The sequence below is a fragment of the Cinclus cinclus genome, chromosome 5 (genome assembly GCF_963662255.1).
Source record: "Cinclus cinclus chromosome 5, bCinCin1.1, whole genome shotgun sequence".
Classification (NCBI taxonomy): domain Eukaryota; kingdom Metazoa; phylum Chordata; class Aves; order Passeriformes; family Cinclidae; genus Cinclus; species Cinclus cinclus.
Window position 1 is genome coordinate 24,453,446 of NC_085050.1, and position 21,590 is coordinate 24,475,035.

The 21,590-nt window shown below is 37.4% G+C and overlaps 1 protein-coding gene across 5 annotated transcripts; it reads left to right on the forward strand.

The window, feature by feature from the left end:
* Positions 1-278: 278 nt before the first annotated feature.
* Positions 279-19,654, forward strand: GUF1 (GTP binding elongation factor GUF1). Of its 5 annotated transcripts, XM_062492740.1 has the most exons (17): positions 279-429; positions 2,040-2,151; positions 3,018-3,166; positions 3,362-3,442; positions 3,772-3,849; positions 4,520-4,603; positions 5,200-5,264; positions 7,068-7,271; positions 8,768-8,907; positions 10,039-10,162; positions 10,533-10,665; positions 12,043-12,186; positions 12,963-13,096; positions 14,946-15,047; positions 17,068-17,187; positions 18,077-18,113; positions 19,154-19,654. In XM_062492740.1, the coding sequence occupies exons 1-17, from the start codon at positions 295-297 to the stop codon at positions 19,289-19,291; spliced, it is 1,980 nt and encodes a 659-aa protein (XP_062348724.1). In that variant the 5' UTR covers positions 279-294; the 3' UTR covers positions 19,292-19,654. The 5 variants fall into 5 exon arrangements, 4 of the variants coding, with proteins under 4 accessions (XP_062348724.1, XP_062348725.1, XP_062348726.1 ...); XR_009933202.1 differs by lacking the exon at positions 19,154-19,654 and having other exon boundaries at positions 15,841-17,187; positions 18,077-18,102; XM_062492741.1 differs by lacking the exon at positions 18,077-18,113.
* The last annotated feature ends 1,936 nt before the right edge of the window (positions 19,655-21,590 follow it).

The window sequence follows — 21,590 nt, forward strand, 5'->3', positions numbered from 1 at the left end:
TGCGATGGAGAGGAAAACGTATCTGAGAATACGACAACATTGGTCTGCTTCCAGAATGGAACAGAGCTCAGCCTTGGCGGCCGCAGCCGTGCAGTAACCCCGTCTGTCAAAGGGCGGCGCGGCAGCAGCGCCCCCGCTCCCAGCGCCGCCCCGGCCCCGCTTCCGCCCCGCCCGCCCCTTCCGGGGCGCCGTGCGGGCCTGAGGGCTGAGCGGGGCCGGGCCGGGCCGAGCCGAGCCGAGCCGAGCCGAGCCGAGCCGAGCTGAGCTGAGCTAAGCTAAGCTGCTGCCAGCGCCATGGCCCTCGCCGGCCGGGCGGCGCTGCGCTGGGGGACACGGCTGCCGAGCCCCTGTCCTGCCGCTGTCCCGCTCTGCAGCCCGGCCTGGCTGCCCGCGGCCAGGTGCGAGCGGCCCTGCAGCTCCCGCGGCAAGGTGAGTGGAGCGGAGTGAGGGAGTGAGTGAGGGAGTGAGTGAGGGAGTGAGGGAGTGAGTGAGGAGTGAGTGAGTGCACGTGTCCCGCTGCCCGAGGCCGGCCTGGGCCCCGCGGTCTCTGCAGGCAGCCCAGGCTGGCGGCCGGGTGTGAGAGGGACACGCTACTCCTTGGGAGGATTGCCTTGCGAAGGTGTAGGGCTTGACATGTTTCAGTGATCTCAGTTCTAGGGGGAGGTTAACAAAGCTAGGGGAGAGGCATGTACTGCTGGTAGGGGACACAGAGAATGCAGAATTCACGGGCCTGAAGGATATTTGACAAAACTCCCAGGATAAGGAAGGAACTAACAAAGCCAACTCGGCAAGTGTGCTGAGATGGGCTCTGCAGAAAGGTGATTCTGGCAGGCGGAGATCACAATCACAGACCCAAGAACTCACCGACTCAAGAGAAAGAGACCGTGTTGGCTAACTAGCATAAGAAGCAAGGGAATCTTTTAACCAATAGAATATCAATTAATAAGACAACTATGTAACTTCTGGGCAGTGAGCATTAATGCCTTTGTTTGCTAAAATGTATAAATACTATGAACTCTTGATAGAGTGCTGGTTTTGTGGGTTTTCCAGCCAGTGCCCCTTTCTGCTCAGGACAATAAAAAAATAAATCAAGTACATTGACTTTGTGTGTGGATTGGCCTCTTGCACACTGTGTGAAAGCATCTGTGTTGGTACAACACTCTTCCTGGCGTAGGAGTTTGCTGCTGCCCGGACCTTGTGTCCCTGTGACAAAAGCAGATCCTGCTTTTCCAAGCTGAGACACCTATGAGGGATTGGCAGAAAATGCTGATGAATGCTGTATAATGATGCTAGCAAAGAACACCAGGCTCACTAGTTCCCTGCTGGCCCAGAGCTGTGTCCAGAGCCCGAATTAGAGAGATCTGTGTGTTGTTAACACTGGTGGCCAGAGTTTTTCAGCAGTGTTGCCAGTTGCTCTAAGGGGTCTCCAGGTTCCTGAAGCTCAAAGCAAGGAAGCCACTTTCATTCAAAGTGTATTATTACTAGGAATGAGCATGAATAACAAAAACAAAAGTTAGTGTTGGACCTTTCTATGTCAGGCTAGTTTTCTGCATTTTAAAAAAAAATTTGCCAAGTGTTAACTATAGATTCTTTTCTACAGTCTGCTTGCTGCTTATGCTAAGATCACTGCCACCTGAGTCTCTTAGGTAATGGCTCTGTATTCATATCATACTGGTGAAGAATTATGTCCTTAACAGCCTCCTGAATTCAGTTTTCTTAATCCTTAAGCTTAGTAGTTTCACAAACGTGAAACTGTAAAAGTTTTCCAGCTCCCTGTTTCTATAAGAACATAGTACGTTTCAGACACTTTCCAGCATACTTCATGATTTTTTAAAGAAAAAAAAAAGTACCTCTGTGTGACTAAAGTGAAATACTGGGATTTTAAACAATGGTGACAATGTAAGTTTTTGTATCTCTGTTCAACTTGTGCTTGTTGAAGAGAAAAAATAATTAAAATAATTAATTTATTATTTTAAAGAGGTAATATTGTATGTAGAGACTGTAACGATGATTTATGGAAAGAAATTCCTGTTTTTCAGGAAAAATTAGATATGTCGACATATCCTGTTGAAAGCATTAGAAACTTCAGTATTATAGCTCATGTAGATCATGGCAAGAGTACACTAGCAGACAGATTGCTGGAAATTACAGGTAAGCATTCTCATTTTATACTACCTTTTCATGACATGGAGGGTTGCATGTTAAGTTTCTGTACCTTTGATTATTGCTAGAATTTCTAATATTTTTGCTCTTCTAGTATTGCTTGTGCTTGTAGGCTCTCAGTTGTGTAGTGTTACAGATACATGGACTTTGTGGTTGAGATCTGCCTACATGTAGGCGTAAGGGTGCGTAATTCATTTAAAGAAGTACATATTTTGGGAAGAGACTGAAAAGTTTACTTCCTTGTTCAGGATGTCACTCTTGTCATTCCAATTTATGATGTTTACTGCCAGTGGTTGAGGTGGACAGAAGGGGTGGGACTGTCATGATCTGGGAGTTTTGGACTCTCATTTTAGGATGAATGAAACAAAACCAGGGAGGGAAGCTTTCGATCAGTTGCTTTTTATGATTACTTCCCATGTTTCACTGTGAGCACTTTTGTTTGATGCCTGTGATAGAATGGGGCTTTGAATTCAGGTCTGTCACTCTATATTAATGCTTATCTTGCACTTGAGATTGGTCTTAGAACTGTGGGCCACTCCTCTCCAGTGATAGGAGGTGAAGTTTCCTTAAATATCGAAATTACTTGCAACTGAATGGAATGTTTGCTGGTTCTTAATCTCTTAGATGATGTTTTCTATCCTGCTTATTCAGGATAGTATTTTGTGTAACTTTATTGTGTAGACTTTATTTGACAAATGTAAAGAGTTGATGCACAGTTTTGTTTTTGATTGACAAATGTTAGTTTGGCTTAATTGTATGGAAAAGCTTCATTTGCTCTTGGTTAATGGCATTTTCAAGATTTATGTAGTAATAATTAGGTAATAAAGCTTTTTTTTTTTTCCCCTTATTTTTAGGAACAATTTCTAAAACTGACCGTAACAAACAAGTGCTGGATAAACTTCAAGTGGAACGTGAAAGAGGAATTACAGTAAAAGCCCAATCTGCATCTCTCTTTTACAATCATGAAGGAATAAACTACCTCTTAAATCTTATTGACACGCCTGTAAGTTAAATATAAACAATGTTGAAATCACACAAATCTAAATGTCTGTATAGTTAAAAGTAGGAGGTTTATGACTTCTTGTATTTATTCAGTTCCTCTTTTATAAGAATGTGAATGTATATACAGATGAAAACAACATAGTACAGAAATCTTTGCAAAGATACCTGAAATTATAAGAATTTGTTTTCTCCATAGGGCCACGTAGATTTCAGCTATGAAGTATCGCGGTCATTGTCTGCCTGTCAAGGGGTCATACTTGTAGTGGATGCAAATGAGGTGTAGTACTTAATTCTTGTTTTCTGTTTAGTATTTCAGGAGTTCCTTAAGCTAGAGGGAAAACAGGTTGTGGGTTTTTTTAGTTTTTCTTGCAGTGTTTTTGCCCCTGGTCTATCTCCATGAACATATTATGTTGCAGAAAAAGGGTAATGGGATTTTAAGGCAGTTGCATATAGTCAGTCACCTTTTATTTATCCATCTCCTAAACAAAAAAGTTGATAGAATAGCAAAGTAATCTTAAATTGTATAGTATGCCTAAAAGTACTCCCCAAAAACCACACCAGAACTGAGGAGGTTTCTGTGTTAAACTTCACAATGTTATTTTCTAGGGTATTCAGGCCCAGACAGTGGCGAACTTCTATCTTGCCTTTGAAGCACAGCTTTCAATAATTCCTGTTATAAATAAGGTAATAAACTTTTTAGTGTTTTCCATTAAATACATGGGTTGTTTAAATGTGTATAGTGCTGATCAGAAATGTAACCTTGAAGAGAAGTTTATAATAAGGAAAGTTATTTATTATAATATGTATGGGATTTAGATATAACTTTGCTGGAATGTAATCGGAATTTGCTGTCTGTAAAATTTTAAAGTAACTACTGTGAGATTTTTAATTTCATTAAATACATTTAGGTATTTAAAAAATGTAACACTTAAGGACATGCTTTTTTGTGGACTTCGCAGTGCTGAGTTTATGGTTGGAATTAGTGATGTTAAATATTGAGGAAATGACAGGAGTAGGAGCTCAGTATTTAAAAAGCAGAGTCAATTTTAAATGTAATTCTGTTATTTTCTGTACAATTTTGAGGGCTATGTTATTGGAATCACAAGATTAATTCCTACTCAGCTTATGTTAATTGCTTTTTGCAGATTTATATTGTACTTAATATTTGTTCCTATAAACAGTATAGGTAGCACGTGATGATTTCAAAGATATTTACCAGCTCTTAAAGGAAGGTATTTTCCTAAAGACAGACAGTATTTACTCATAAGCTCTATGTTGTACTTTTGAAAGCTATGTTACTGAAGGATGTGGGAGATGTGATTGCTTGTATATTTAGCTGTTTATTGTTTTGCAGATTGACTTGAAAAATGCAGACCCTGAAAGAGTTGAAAAACAGATTGAGAAGCTTTTTGATATCTCTAGAGATGAATGTATAAGGGTAAGAGTTTTATAACATGGCTAATAATATATCTACTTTGTAACTAATGAATGACATGATTTAAGTGCTCTCTGCCTGTTTTTGTCTGACATAAGTATTTCTTTAAAGCTTGTTTCCTGTAAGAGTGGAGAAAATTAACTCAGCTAAAAATTCTAGTATTTTTTGAGGAATGGAATCTGAGATTTTAAATAATTTCTCACTGCCAGTCCATAAATAGTTTTTGTTTCTATAATGACAATAATTGCCATTCACAAGAGAAAAAAACAATATAATTTACAGTCAAAGAAACATTTCATAGGAATTGCATTCTAGAGTGTCCTTTTGAGTGCTCTATGGGTAGTACTATCTGTGGCCACCAAAACTGTCTTAACATAACAATAATTCTATCTATCATAACAGTAATGACCATTCACAAAAGAAAAAAAACAGCATAATTTACAGTCCAAGAAACATTTCTCAGTTCTAGAGTGTCCTTTTGAGTACTTTTATGGGTAGTACCACCCATAGAATGGGTGGCCACCAAAACTAAGTAAACATGACACTGTTTAATTAATAAGTGTAAGACTTGTCTTATAAAATTGTTGGATTTGTTTTAGATTTCTGCTAAACAAGGAACAAACGTTGAAAAAGTTCTTCAAAAGGTCATTGAGAAGATCCCACCGTAAGTCTGTATTTAATTATGTACATAATTAACCTTGTAAGGTAATTACAAAGTCATTTATATGCATATATATGGTATTGGCAGTAGTTTTACACTTAATACACATCTGATTTAGAGAAAGTACTTCATAGGGAGATGTAAGAGAAACAGAAGGAAAATAGTGACTTGCACTTAAACAGGAGAGGTGATTTGGTCACTAGCGAGACTGAAAAGCAGAGGAACATTTTCTTCACCTCTATCTTTACCAGCACTGTTGGGCTTTAGGCCCGGGAAGCAAACGTGCAGGTTGATGCACAGACCCACTGTTAGCACAGAAGGAGTTGGTATGTGAACTATTACAGGAGCCTGACCCCTACACATGCATGAGCCCTGATAGTACCCACCTGAGGATTGTAGGAGAGCTGGGTGTGTTTTTGCAAAGCTCTTCGTAATTTTTGAGAAGTCATGGAGATCAGGGGACAGACCAGAAGACTGAAGAATGCTAATGTCCAATTTAGAAGGAGATCTTAAAGGAGGATCCAGGAATTTATAGGCTCATCAGTCTTACCGTAGTCCCTGGAAATGGTATGGAACAAATCCTCCTTCCTCTGTCACAAGTCAGAGGAAGTTAAGTGATTGGGAAAAGCGAGCAGGGATTTGCCAAGGGCGTATCATGCTTGACAAACCTGATCACCTTCTACAGCAGAGTAACCTGTGTGGTGTGAGTGGTGGACACTGGCTATCTGGCTTTCTCTCTGCCTGGATCTTTAGGTTTTTGAAAAGGTTTCTCACAGATTCCTGGAGAAACCACTGTGTTAGTCTGGAGTGGTCATGTTGTGGGTGGGGAAGCGTCTGACAGGCTGCACCCAGAGAGTGGTGGTAAATAAATAGCTCCTTTTCAGACTGGCCACAAGTATGGTCTGCCAGGGATCAGTATCGGGCTCAATGCTGTTTCATATTATCATAAGTTATGTGGAAGTTGGGATGTGTACCTTAGTGAACTTTGCCAGCGATACCAAACTGAGAGGGGAAGTAGACAATTCACAAAAGGGGAACCATTTTGCAGGAAGACCTAGATAGGCTGGAAGAGTGGGCTAACAAGAACCTTACAAAATTCAACAGAGGCAAAAGTTGTGCACCTGGGAATACATAATTCATGAGTGCAGCTCAGGCTGGAGTCTATCAGCTGGGGAGCAGCTCTGTGAAAATAGACCCGGAGATCTTTGTGGACAACAAAGTTAACATGAGTGAGCAGTGTGCTGCTGCAGCCAAGAAAGACAACAGCATACTGAGTTGCCTCAACAAGGACATCACCAGCAGAGATGAACTCATTATCTATCCCACTCTGCTCAGAGGTGGTTGGTCCACACCTGGAATACAGTGTTAAATTTTGGTCCCTACTATACCAAAAATGTGGATAGACTGAAGAGTGGCCACAGAAGGGCTACAGAGATGATGATAAGACTGGGGAGCCTGCCCTTTGAGAAAACTGGACATGTTTGGCCTTGAGAAAAGAAGGCTTAAGGCAGACCTTTTGCCATGTTCTGATATTTCAACAGTAGCTACAACAAGCCATTGGAATAGTCTCTCCAGGAAAGTGGTGGATTCCCCAAAGTTGGACACTGGTTTCTTTGAGCAGAGTGGTGCTGGGCCATATTGTGAAGCCTGTGTTTTTTGCCAAGGAAAGTTGGATCAGGTGATCCTTGAAATCCTTTCCAACCTGGTATGATTCTATGAAATTGTTTGGTGTGGGTGTGCTTGCTTATTCAATACTGAATGAAAACACACTGCATAATATATTGCTTTATTTTTTTTTGGTGACAGACCCCAATGTAATACTGCTGATCCACTGAAAGCCTTAGTATTTGACTCTACCTTTGACCACTACCGAGGTGTCATAGCTAACATTGCGCTCTTTGGTGGGGAGATTGCAAAAGGACAGAAAATTGTGTCTGCTCACACAAAGAAAAGATACGAAGTTAATGAAGTTGGAATTCTGACTCCAAATGAACAGCCAGCACATAAGCTGTAAGTAAAAACTTCTTACAGTGAAACATCGTATATTGGGGTAAGCTACAATATCCTGCATTTCTGTTTGATTTTTGCTTTGAGAGGTAAAAACTGGGAGATGTCTAGGTTTTTGTTCTTGATCTTTGGTGGTGGGCTTTTTTATAAAAACTACTTGCAATTTAATGTTCTGTGTCATTTTTTATTTTGGGCATGCTGAGACTGAAGGTTTTAGGGAGTGCTTTTTGGGCATTGCTGTGGGAGGAATCCATTATCTTCTGTAGTACATGGAACATATGGACAGCTAGGTGTTTAAAGGATAGTACTCGATATTCTTACTCAGCTGTCCAATTTATTTCTAGGAACTGCCTTGTTTGAGAGTGGAAGGGAGTGGGGCATCAACTTAGTTATTGCTGCAGCATGTTTTGAGGGTGAAAAACTTAAAATCCATGAGTGCAACAGCTTCCAGAAACTGGCTTCTCAATGGCAGCAGTGGGAAGAAAAGCAGGTACTTAGAAGTAGTGAAGTTTTACCAGTTTGCATCCAAATACATGTTAATTACTTTACTGGGGGCATTCTCAGATTACATTACTGTGTCTGGTGGTTTGAACACTGTCACAAACCCAGCCAGCCCCTTGCTCACTCCCCCAACTCTAGCAGGAAGAGAATTGAGGAGGTACATGTAGATTAAGATAAAGACAGTTAAATAAATGAAGGAGCAAAAAAAAAAAGAAAACAAGTGATGCAAAGACATTATTCACCACCTCCCGCAAGCAGACTGATGTCCTGCTAATTTACAAGTAAATGCTACCTTGGAAAGACTACTTCATTTTTATTGCTAAGCATGATGTTCTGTGGTATGGAATGCCCTTTTGGCCATTTTGGGTCTGGTGTCCTGGCTGTGTCACTTCCCAGTCTCTTGCCCACCCCCAGTGTGTTTGCTTGCAGGGGCACAGCTGGAAACCAAGAGGGCCTGTTCAGCAATACCTAAACATTGGTATGTTATCAACACTTGCTTTAGTCACAGTTCCAAAACAGCTTCATACAGGGCTGCTTTGAAGAAAGTTAGCCCATCCCAGCCAAAACCAGTACACTGTGTTTTACTCAATACTTACCATGTATTCCTCTCCTATTAGCATAATGTGTTGATGGAGAGTGTTTGTCTAGTTTCATCCTACTGGTATATGAAATTTGCTGTGCTGGCAGCTGGGAACTGTTCTGATTTCTTCATCTTAGGAGCTTCTCAAGGGTCTAGCTCCAGCTTTTAAACTGGGAGTAGCACAGTATTTAAAATCCAGGCTCATAAATGTACTGTTCAGCTGTAATGGAAACAGAACTAGTTGAGACTGTTCACAACTCGGAGGTGAAACAACTTAAATCTCACTTCTGGGCTTTGGATATGGGCTTTTAAGGGGGGTGATTTATTTGAATTTCTGGCTGGGCTAAATCAAGTAGGAAAATAGTAGAAATGCTGCTAATGCCAACAATCATGTCCATATAATAACGATTTTATTTAGCTATGCAGGACAGGTGGGGTACCTGATTGCTGGAATGAAAGAAGTAACGGAAGCCCAAATAGGAGACACACTGTTTTTGTATAAACAGCCAGTGGAGCCTTTGCCTGGCTTTAAGTCAGCGAAGCCAATGGTTTTTGCAGGTGAGGAGTAAGTCAATATAAAGTGGAGCTACTTTTTTCCAGGGACAAGAGTAAGAGCTGTTAGAGCTTTTAAAAGAAGACATATATATTAAGAGTTGGGAGGATTAGAATTGTAGCTGAGGTGCATCACTTACATAGATTTGTGGGTTTTCCCTGTGATTTAACAGGATTAGTAATACAAACATATATTTTTGCCTGTGATTATTGTTTCTAATGCCAGGAAGCTCTTAATAGCTGGAAAAGAAGGGTTGAGATAAAAAAAAAAAAAGAGGGAATTCTTTGTCTTGATAATCAGGTTTCTGTAATTATTGTTTTAGTTTTTCATCTTTTAAAACTTAGCAGCTGTTCCAGTTTTGTTAAACTGAAAGAGCTAATTCTCAGAATGATCCTGTAAAATATCTGACTTTTTGAGCTTGAATAGTTCCACTGAGCTGTTGCCACTAGCTTCAGTAACTACTACAAATGCTACAGAAGAAAACAAAAAATTAGAGAAAAGTTCTGTAAATGATTTTCTAGACTTGTGAAGCAGTATGTAAAACTCACTTGAACTGTCTCATGGAGACTATGCAGTCTCTCAGTGAGTGTCAAAAAGTGTAATCTTTTAAATAATGTTTTTGTGTGCATGTGTGTGATGCTTCTTGATGTAGATGACATTTTTTGAACATACAAGGATGTGAAAAATGAAACAGTAGAATCTATTTCAGTAGTAGTAGTTAGACAAACAGCTGTTTTTATTAATTTCAAAAGAATAGAGAAACATTTGCAACTTCAAAATTACGCTTTTTATTTTTCACTCACTCTTAGCTTTGAGGGACCATCTCAGAGAAGTATATACATTTACACTGCAAAACAGTGGTTATACTCGACTCCTCCACAAATGTGGAGGATTAGATGAGTACCATGATGGTTTAGATGTTAATACGGAGGTAATCTAAAATATTTTTATGTTTTGACTAATTTTTTTTTGAGGAATAAAAAATCCTTATGTTGTTTTTCACATTTAAAAACAGATGGAGCAGAAAGTAACTATTCCTGATTTTATTACTCAACTGTAAGTGGCATATTTAAAATCCAGGTACACAGCAGCTAAAGCTCTTTGTCACATCACTTCTATTTAATATATTTTGACAGGAATGTATCCAATAGATCAAACAGAATATAATAATCTCAAAAGTGCTTTGGAAAGGCTGACATTGAATGACTCCAGTGTAACTGTTCACCGTGACAGTAGCCTTGCCTTAGGAGCTGGCTGGAGGTGAGGTTTTTGTGCTGCTTTCATTTTTGAAACTGTTCATGAGTTGAGAATACATGTTTAAGCAACTGATGGTAGAATTAAACTTAATTCAAAATTAGGAGCTGTAATTCAAATTAATCATAAAGATCAAAAGTATTTGATTTTCATACATTCTCTGTTTGAACAGAGAATGAAAATTTTTGTGATTAATAGTTTTTGTTCTCCAAGACTTACATTATTCAACTGTAGGGTTATTTGGTCTCTTAGAGGTTGTTTGCTTTGCCTGATATTGCCATACTAGCAGTGTAAGCGTGCTGGAGGGTGAAAAAGACCACTGTGAAATTCCAGGGGATACACAAATACTTTTACCAACAGGGTATTTATTTTCCAGATTGGGTTTCCTTGGTCTTCTACATATGGAAGTCTTTAATCAACGTTTGGAGCAAGAGTATAACATGTCTGTTATTTTGACTGCACCTACGGTTCCATATAAAGCTGTTCTTTCCTCAGCAAAGTTGATAAAGGTATGGTAAATTCATTTAAACCTTATGTAAATAGTAGTTTAAAAGTCTCCTATAATAAACATCTAGAGTCTTTTTTTAAATGTAGGTTAGTACTGTATTTTATAGTCAGCATTAGAAATGCCAGTATATTGCTTGAATAGATTTTTAGTTTTTTTAAGGATGTTAACTGCTCTTTCCCTTTTCATTTCAAGCACTCTCTTTATGTGTCTTATACTTTTCATTGCAAGTAGGAGTATAGGACACATACCTTGCTGTATTTTAAATGCTTACTGAGTGGACTGCATTAAAAGCAGGTGAAAAAATCTTCCAGGCTTTATCTGTCAGAAAACATGAACGTTTCTAGGAATAGCTTGTAATGAGACTGTAGATTGGCAGGGGTTGGTGAAGGAAAATGAGATTTTTTTCATCACAGTTAAACAGGCATCTGTTAACTTCATTAAACTGGGTGCAAATAGAATTACTGTGTTTGAGTTTTAGAGACAAAAAGAGGTGGACTCAGAACATCTGGTGACAGAGGGGGCTCCAAGTTGACTGGCTGATTATTCTATAAATTACTAAAAACTTGTTTAAGAAAGGTTGATGTCCTTGCAAGGTGTGAGACATAGACCTTTTATCTCTCTGGTTGTTTTGGATTCATACTGGGGCAGTACAGCAGCTATGAATGAATTAGTCAGCACCTTTGGTGTGTGATTCTGGACTGTTGATGGGGAATTCTTTTCAAACAATGCTGGAAGTTGGGTCCCTGTGAGTGGAAATGATGTAATGACTTGCTTTGGAGGAGAGGGAAGTTGCATTTACACAATAAGCAGCATAACCTTCCCTTAACCTCAGGTTAACATCAGTCCTTACCGGGATGTTGGACTGGGAAAAGTAGGTAATGCAAGCACTTACACAGGAATCAAAGACTTCATTTCTAAATCCACTTCAGCACATGAGGGAGCCTGAACCCCAAGTTGTACTTAGAAAACAGAGTTCCCACCACTGAACTCTAGTGTTCAGAGCAGGTCTTCTGTTGAAGCTGTGTAATAGTAACTGAGAGGATCAGGATGAAATAAGAAGGAAGATCCTCAATTTACAGAGGAGAGAAACGCTGGAAAGACGGATAGAAAGGCTCCTTGGATTTCTATATTGCCCAAGTAAAAAGCCAATTTCTGTGTAATGATATTTAAGGATATGCTGATAAGGGACTTCTATATGTGTTATAAAAGTCTCTTTTGAAATCATCCTTGTTTTAAACTTGGGTAGCATAATACACCAATGTTTTCAGGCAGTTGAAACATTCTTTTAGCGTTTTTCTCAATGCTATATTTGTCTTCTTTGCTGTTTATTTTACTTACTTCTAAAGTTACAGTATCTGGTTTATTTGCTTGTTTTCAGGAGTATGGAAAAGACCAGATTACTATTATCAACCCTGCTCAGTTTCCTGATAAACTTTCAGTATCGGAATATTTGGAGCCAGTTGTTCTTGGTACTATTGTAACACCTCATGAATATATTGGGAAAATAATTACCTTATGTCAGGTTGGTGTATAGTTTTGGTTTTGTGTTTTGCAATTTTAAGCTCTTCACCTCATACTTAAAGTGAAGACACTAGATAGTTTGATAATAGATATTAGTACTTAATACTAATAAAAACTCTGCAGCATGGGAATAAAATGTATTGGTTCTTTTTAGAGGTATATTCATGGAAATAGAACTCCTGCCAACACTTCTGACTGTGTGTCCATGTATTTTTTTCAGCACTTCGCTGAAAGTAAATTTAGGATAGTGAAGACACTTGCCCAACTGTATTTGGAATACTTTGAATTGAAAATGTTTTAACTGCCATGCATATTATATTACTTCTTCACAATATTTTTCTAAGCTTATAGCTTTGCAAAATGCATAATACAAAACAGTACAGTACTTGTATGTCAGTACAGTGAAGAATAAAATCTGTTAAAAAGAATTTCTAAAATAACTTTAAGGACACATTCCTGGGAGGAAACTGGGAGGAAAGAAGATGAGCCTGCAGTCCTACTGTGGCAGCAGTAAGCAGAAGCTGTTAAGGATTTCAGAAATTCAGCTTTTAGAGATGAAAGGCTTGAGTTGTATGTCTAGCTAAGTTACAACCACTTCATTTGTTACAGTGCTGCAATTTGTCCTGAGACATCAGAAAAGTACCAATAAGAAAGTTACTTTGGGGCTTAAATGCAGGAATTCTCTTGTGTAGCTTGATTGCTGTTCATTTTAATTTGCCTTGTATATTTTTTTGTAGAAAATTTCAAGGGAAACTGAAACAAATTTTATTTGTCTAGGATCGTCGGGCAGTCCAGAAAGATATGCTGTACATTGATGAAAACAGGGTTATGCTAAAATACCTCTTTCCATTGAATGAAATTGTGGTGGATTTTTATGATGCTCTTAAGTCTCTGTCTTCTGGCTATGCAAGGTAACTACTTCCTCTGTTCCCCCTTCTCCTTCCCCCACCCTGGACCCTGAAGAGGAGTGGCATGGTGAAAAAAGGCCTGAGGAAGAGCTGTGGAAGGGCGTGAGTGAAGAATACTCCTTTATGATGGTGCTGCAAATCTGGTCCCTCTTCACCTTGAATGGATTAGATTGACTGTGAAATGGATGGGAATAAGCCTGAAAATCATGAAAAGTGTGCCACTACCTAATAATCATTGTCTTTGGCAATGTGTGTAATTTTCAAGGGCACCCTCTGGTGTGGCACTTACTCATATGGCACTGGCTCATATGAGTAAGACCTAAATGGTTTGTCCTTGTCTAAAGTGATGCTGTGCAATTTTTTTTCAATGGAATCACTGAAACTGTACTACTTTCTGTATGAACTGTCTTGGCAGAAAAAGGAAAATAACCACACTGATTATTTAAAGCTAGCAAAAACAATGTGGTATTTAAAACAAACAGTACTTTACATACATGCTTTATTATGTGAAAAGAGAAAATCGTGTATTTTGAGACAAAATTTTCTTTTGTGGGAGGCTGCTATGAATTCTGAGTCTAGTACAGTGCTCAGATGTTTGTGCAGTGGAAGGGAAGATGTTCCATGGTTATGAGCTTGTGCCCCAGGACACTCAGTAGCTGTCACAAACCTGGTATGTTGAGGTGTCATTAATGAGATATATTACACAATAGGAACCTAATTGCATTACTTATTTTATAAACAAAAATTAGTTTTATTGAAGGACTGAATTTGCTTTGAGTTTGTTTTCTTTAATTATGTCTCATAAACACAAGTAAGACTTGTTTTGCCCAGGTTTATATATATATATATATGCAGTACAAGCCTAAGTAAAGTGGAAAGGCAAGACAGAAGAAACAGAGGGATGGAAATTTTTAATTTCCTCTCTGGATCCACCTCCCCCACTACATAAAACCTAACCTCTTTATTAAGAACCAAGCTCATCAGCAAAACTATGCTGGGTTTCCTTTGACTCAAGGGTGATTTCCAACAATGTTGCATTGTCTCCTTTATTTTTTTGTTTTCATTTCCTAATTGACTCCTTAATATAGCTTGTGTATATAGTGCTCTCGGTAATCATATTTCTGTTACATGGATTTATTCACACATCTGTGGTTTATTAAGCCAACTAGGATAGAAGTTCTTTGAAATAATCTCAAAGGATTTTCCCCCCTCTCTTCTGATATTGCAGATTTGATCCAGTTACAGTGATATTGATGATCCTCCACAGTTAATATTTACACACAAGATCCATCTGTCTGTCTGTCAGTCAGTCTATCTGGTCCATACATCACCTCGGCATCTCTTGCATTTTAAGAATTTTTTGTAAACTAACACACAGACAGCAAGGCCCACACATACCAAAGAAGAAATCTGGTTTGGAAACTAAGTGAAAAACTTAAGTTATCAGAGACAGTGATAAGAGGGGTCACATAAAAAGTTTGTCAAATGAGAGGATGAAGACAGTCCTAGGTTAGTGTTTGATTCCTCTGACATTCAGGCCATTGACTGTTCAAAAGCTGTGCTGAAGGGTTCTTTAACATTGCATTAAGCATGTAGATTTCTAATTGCTCATTAGATTGGAAAGACATCCTCGAAGTCAAGATGACACCTTTCTGCATTGGTGGGGACATTACATGCAGTACATTTCTAGTCTGAAGATGGACTGAGAGACTATTAAAAACTACTCCCATTTTATTAAAAAGTTCAGGTGTTTTATTAAGAAATGTATCTATAGAATTTCTGGAACAAAGAATGCAAAATACAATTTGTACAGTATCATGGCTAATTTTTAAAATTGCTTTTATTTTTTTAGTTTTGATTATGAAGATGCAGGTTACCAATCAGCAGACCTAATCAAAATGGATATTCTTGTGAATGGAAATCCAGTTGAAGAACTGGCAACTATCATACACAAGTAGGTTGACTAGATTCCTTATTCAAAAGAAATAAGACTTTCTATTATTAGTCAGTGAAAACATTGTCTGCTAATAGGACTTAATGATCTTAGGGTCTTTTCTGACCTAAATGATTATATGATTCTGAATGACTCTAGGTATATGTGTTACCCTTAATATGACAAATGTGTATGAGCATTGAAGATTTTTCCATATGACCACCTTCATTACCGCTGAAAAAGAGAACCATTTTGTACTATGAAAATTAGGAAATATGTACCATAATTAATAGCAATTTTTTACTTCCCTTTATCAGTTTAAGTACTGGATATCATATTTTTGTGGAAAGAGCAAAGAGAAATAAAGGCAAAATGCTAATCTTCTGAAGGGCTGGAAAACTACAGACCAATCTAGGACATGCCAGATGAATAATTTATGGTGCTTAATACTGACAAAAAACTGTTTTGTTCTCCCAGTAATTCCTGTTCTATAGAAGTTGGTTGTTACCTTGTTTCCAGACAGAGTACCAGCAGAATGTAAATATTTACTGGGTGCAATTACCTCAGATTTTTTTTTGGTAAAATTATTCCATTTCTAAGAGTATCTCAGGCATTAGAGGTGAGAATAAAGCCTTTCCTCTTTCCAGCCTGTCCCCTATCTTGTCAGAAAGTTTTTACAAGGCTCCCTTCTGTAACTTCAGCATCCCTTTCCAGTGATGCCTAGGTAAACTTTGTGGGTTGTTTGGTGTTCCTTCTTACAGCACTCATTTGTAGTTGCTAAATACTTGTATTTTTTCATGTTTTTTTTACAAAGCTTCAGTACTGAAATTCATGGAATTCTGTAACAGCAGAAGGCTGACATAGGAAGATAAATCCCTTGCCTTGTTCAGAAGGATCATGGGGCTGAAGGGGAGTAACTGTCTTGCATACAATTGGTAGTTAATGCATTTTTCATAAGCATGCAGTGTTTAGCTATCTACCTGCATCTCCTACTCTGAAAAGATGCAAAATGGAGTGGGCCGCCTTGCACGAGTTAGTTATTGCTTTAACATGTATTTTTTGATCGATTTAGCCCATGCCCTGAACTATTTAACTCACTAAAACTGGCAGCCTTTCTTTTGGCTTTAGATTTCAGTTAGGGTTGTTTTTTGTTTTTTTTTTTTTTAAACTTGTAGTTGCATTCATTCTGCTCTTGTTGTAGGTATTCTCAGTATTCCCACTGTGAAAACTGCATCTGTAAGAATTACACTGAATTACTTTTATAAAGAAAGCATTACAGAGATTACAGTAAGATCAGTATTAATAGTCATCATTTGTTCCTACTGTACAAGTAAATATATGTACCTCTTCAAAATGTAACACTCGATGAACATGACTAAAGTACTTCATATTTAAACTGTTTGCTCTATACAGGTAGCAAAAGGAGTCACTTTGTCACTACCTGAAAATGTGCATGTTGGTAAAAAATATCTGTTAAATTTGGGTATTTTTATAGAGAATATGGAGAACAGACCTATTCCTTTCTAATGGCTTATGAAAGTAACTGTTGGTAGCTTCTTTAGACCTTTTGTTATTTTCTTTTTCCAAAACCTGAAGCATATGCAGATGCTGAATATGGTTGCATAATTTTTATTAGCAGATGAGTATGTTAGTTTATTTTTTTCTTGTGATGTAAAACCAGACTTGGAAAGCATTCTTTAATATGCATACTTTGACCGCTTGGGCCTACGATCAATGAAAATTCTCCTTGACCTAGTTTAAAATTTCACTTGAAACTGTGGCAGTATACAAAATGTCTTCAGTGGCATGAATAGTCAGGGTGTTTTTTATAAATACTTTATATGATGTTGTATACTGAGGTAAATACAGTCTTATCACTTGGTAGTATGAAAGAGATGACATACAGAGACCACTTATTAGATGTAAGATTTGATCTGATCAGATTATCTTCCGAGTTAAGAAGAGGAAAGCCTCTACTAAAATACTTCAGGTCAGTTTGATCTATGGATATATTTTTAGTGTTGCTGACCTTTTATTTCAGGGATAAAGCACATGCTGCTGGCAAACTCCTGTGTGAACGTTTAAAAGAGACTATTCCTAGACAGTTGTTTGAAATAGCCATCCAGGCTGCCATTGGCAAGAAAATCATTGCAAGAGAAACGTAAGTAAAGCCCTTCTATTCCCCTTCTTTTTTTTCTGTCCATATTTTAAGATATGTAAAATACAGAGTTGTAAAGTCTTACCAAGTTTTATACATCACAGGACTTTGATTTTGCTGTAAAGTTGTATTTTTTCTTGCATATGCTACTTGAAGAATGAAACTGCATATGAGCAGTGACTATTGACTAAACATTTTGAATTCAATTTACAAATTTATTTTTTTTTTTAATTTTAGATTGCTTGTCATCAGAACTGCACTTAGTGGATAAAGTGTAACTTGAAACACCCATGTGTCCACTTCCTCTTCGGCAGTGGAAAGTTTCTTACTACTGAAAAAAATTAGCTAGTTGTGCAGTATTTTGCTGTGAGAGTCAGCAAAAAAAGAACTGATTAGTGCTGTTCCCAAGGAAATATGTTGCAGCTGAACACAAAAACATTTTACTAGCACATGCTTCTTTAAAGCAAACCATTTCCATGATGTTGTGTTTCTCATCACACTTTTCTGTTACTGTGTAAATAGGATTTAAATCGTGGTAAAATAATTAAAAGTCACAATTCAGGCAGAGGTGCTGTAAGAATTAGTTTACATCCATGTGTATATACAGGTATAACACTTCCTGTGAGTCATAGCAGAAATTCCAGATAAAAAGATTGTGATTTTTTTTTTTTTAATGTACATATTATACACCCCAAGGGATGTTTCTAGGAATGAAAACTGAATTACATCTTCTGTTTAAAACTTCATCTTTTATATACAAAACCTGAAAATGTTATGATGCCAAAGTACCTCACAAAACTAGTAGAAAAACAACATTTTGACAACTCAAGTACTTAGTTTACATGCAGATATTCTAATATGTTAAGGTGTTATGTATTATTGTATTTTGCAGGCTGAAAGCTTACAGAAAAAATGTGGTGGCAAAATGCGTAGGTATTTTTTTCTCTTTTCTTCATGTTTCTGACATTTGTAAATCTTGGAGTCATGCTAAGATGATAGGCCCATCTCTTCTTAGAAACGCAGCAAAGACAAGTTCTGCTTGTGTTCCTAAGTGTCTGTGGAATTTTAACAGATACTTCTATGCTTTTATTTTAAAATCAAACTTATAACCTCTTGCTGCAGCTTGAAGAATGGATCAGATAAAGTAAAGGCTTTTTCAGTCACGCACTTTGAGTGTGTCTGTTCACTCCCATCTTCTCATCATTTTCTAATAGTTGTCAACACAAAACTATTAAATGTGTGTGTCTGTACACAGGCATATAGGTTTCATGTTTCCTTTGTGTTTCCTAAATTGGTTTTCAGGTTATAGAAGGAAATATAAATGTGCTTCTTTAGAGACTTGATTGTGATTAGACTTCTACTTATGTTTGCAGTTACACATTTTAATAAAGCTTTAAATGCATAATAGTTGACAATAGAAAAGACTCAAAGCTATTGGAAAACTGTGATACCTCTTACTTAACTTGGATTTAACTCTCTCAAGTGAACATGTTGGAAAATATTCAACAAGTGTTCCTTTCTTACAACTGCAATAGAACTCTTCTGCTAGGCACAGCTGTGGGATGGTGTCTGTTCAACACTGTACAAGGGTTCAGTTCATTTTTCTAGATGTAAGCACCTAATACTAGTCAAGATGTCTCAGTGTATCTGAGCTGGCTGGCACCCTGCTGCTGTTCCAAGGGGATTTGGATCTAATGTGTTGCCTAGTGTCAGCCAGACTTACAGGAATGTATGTATTCAGGTGACAGAGTTCAATACTCCGTTGTGCAAATTAATGTGCTTATTTGCTTCCTTGTTCTTTTTAACTAGTGGCCTTTAGGCCAAACTGTTTGAAGTATAAAATAATCTTTTTGTCAAAATATAACCAGTCTTTCTGACCATTTTTAAACCCTTGAGTTTTGTGTTGCTGAAATGTACTGTAGCTTCAGTTGTAGTTTAGGCTTAGTAAATGTTTATTTTTTTTTCACAGTATGGTGGAGACATTACAAGAAGAATGAAGCTTTTAAAGAGGCAAGCAGAAGGCAAGAGGTTGATGAGAAAAATTGGCAATGTTGAGGTTCCAAGAGATGCCTTTATACGTGTTCTGAAGAGAGAGAGTGACAAATAGAGATCAGTGACATCTGATCATTCTGATCATGTCATCTTTTTACAGACAGTAGCCAAGTAAGCTAATAAATGGTTTATCACTGTGACAGGGAGCATACTTGACTTGAAATTGTATGAATTTAGTATGTGTGGGAAGATGCACTGAAAGGACTTAAAAATGTACATATATTTGTAGATTATTATGTAATTAAAGTTACTTGACTGCATCTAAAAGCTCACATTGTATTGTTTTTCAATTTATTTCACTGTTTTCATACTTTTAGCACTTAAAATTAACACAGTTTTAGGGGTTTTTTTGCATTGCAAGTCTCTATGAGAGGAACTATATGACAAAGGTTATAAAAATAAAGGTATGTATATATGGTTTGGTTTTTTTTCCTTTTAAAATTTGAACTGTTGGCACAAAAGTATCAATCTGTTTCCTGTTTTACTTTCTCTAAAGTTGGCTGTTGTCAGGAAATTGTGATGCTGGGAAATCACATCAGATGAAAAAAATCAAAACTTTTTTAACTTACCACACTGTTTATTTTAAACCAGTTGAAGTATGTAAGTTCACCATTAGTTGAGCATAGCTATGCCCTCTCCAGGGAAATAGTTAAGTTTTAATACATTAAAACACAGGATCTGTTACTGTTCCACTAGCAAGACAAAATCAGGCCTTAAAAATTTATTTAACATGGAGGTTTGGTTACAGCACATCTTGGTGTAGCTGGTGAAGTTTTATTTTTATTGTTTGTCAGTGCATCCTCAGTTAAATGCTGCTGTGTAGTGTGCATAAGATGTTACTTTTGGAAATGTACGCAAAGCAGTTATAAACATAAGTTATTTACCCTACTGTATGCTGTATTTACCAGTGCTTGCTCATCTCCAAAAGCTTTTAAGCTGCATTTACTTTTTTATCTTCAGACTAGTTTCACTCTTCACAGATCTTAATTTCTTTTTATTAAACGAATTTTAGAGAACAAATTGCTAGTTATACCTACTAAACTACTCAATCACCAGGAGAGTCTGCCCTTAATTTTAGACTTGTACCTACACTTCAATCATAAGCTAGTTTTGTTTCAGCCTGCATACAGGGAGGAATTGGGAAAATCTTTGGAGGGGTGGAATTGAACAAGATATGTTCATAACATATTCCCTTTCAACCTGTATTAATTTCAGAGCACAGAAAAAGGGGAGGGGGAATTCTGATACTTTAAGGGTTTGTTGTGGCTTTTTTCAATTTGGTTGTGGGGGGTTTTTTTGTTTTGTTTTTTTTTTTTATTCTTGTTGTTGTTTTAATTTGAAGCTGTTTTAGATGCACTGAAAACAAAGATCTGGATGTGAATAAAGTATCTGTACATGAAATAAAGGTACCTAAGCTGCTGCTACTGACCCTGAAGGAAGGATGCTGTGGATAAAGGCTCTCCAACATATTTATTATTCCTCCCCTCTAAAAGCTACCATTTAAGGAACTACACATGCAGGGACACATGCTAGGAGCAAAGGAGCTAAAATAAGTTTCTCCCCACTCTTTGAACTAGACCTATAAGAAAGCACTGGTTCTGTCCTGAGGAATAAGGCAGAAGCTAAAGGCAAACTAGAGATAATCCAAACAGTAAATCATATCCTTGCTGAATGACACATCAAGTGTATGTTACCTAATTAAATGAGTTACATAGACGCATAAAGCTGCCTGGAGAATCTGTTTTAATCTTACTATAGTCACCTGAGGCAGAAAAAAATATAAATTGTAGTCTTAATTCTGAGAGGACTTGTACATATATCAGTTTTGAGAGCAAGAACTTTAAATGAACTGGTTAGTACTTCTGTGGTACATGAAGCAATAGTTTTTGACACAAAAGTACCTGATTCTATGTAGTTAGCTTTTTTCTTTTCCCCCTTTCCTTTGAAAATGCCTTAAAATGAGAAAAAGAATAAAATAGTAACCTTTATGTGCTAGGCTTAAGTTAGAATTTACTCTTAAGATTTCTGAACTTGAAAATACTTGCTTTGCCGTTACTTCAGAGTAACAGGTGAAATTTTATGCAGCTTAAAGTGTTGACTTGCTACATTCTATAGCAATCATAATTTAAAAAAATAGTATAACAAGAGAAACAAACTGGAGAAAAACAACAAAGAGAGGCATTCAAGTTCTTTAAAGAGACAGAAATGGTCCCAGACCCACTCAAGGACAGACAGGCTCTGTTGTACCAGTATTTAAAGTGGCCTGTGTTTCACAGAAATTCAAGTAGTTAAAAAGGGAGAAAAGACACTAATTTATGTGATCTCACATGTACTTGAGAAAACAAAGGGCCTTA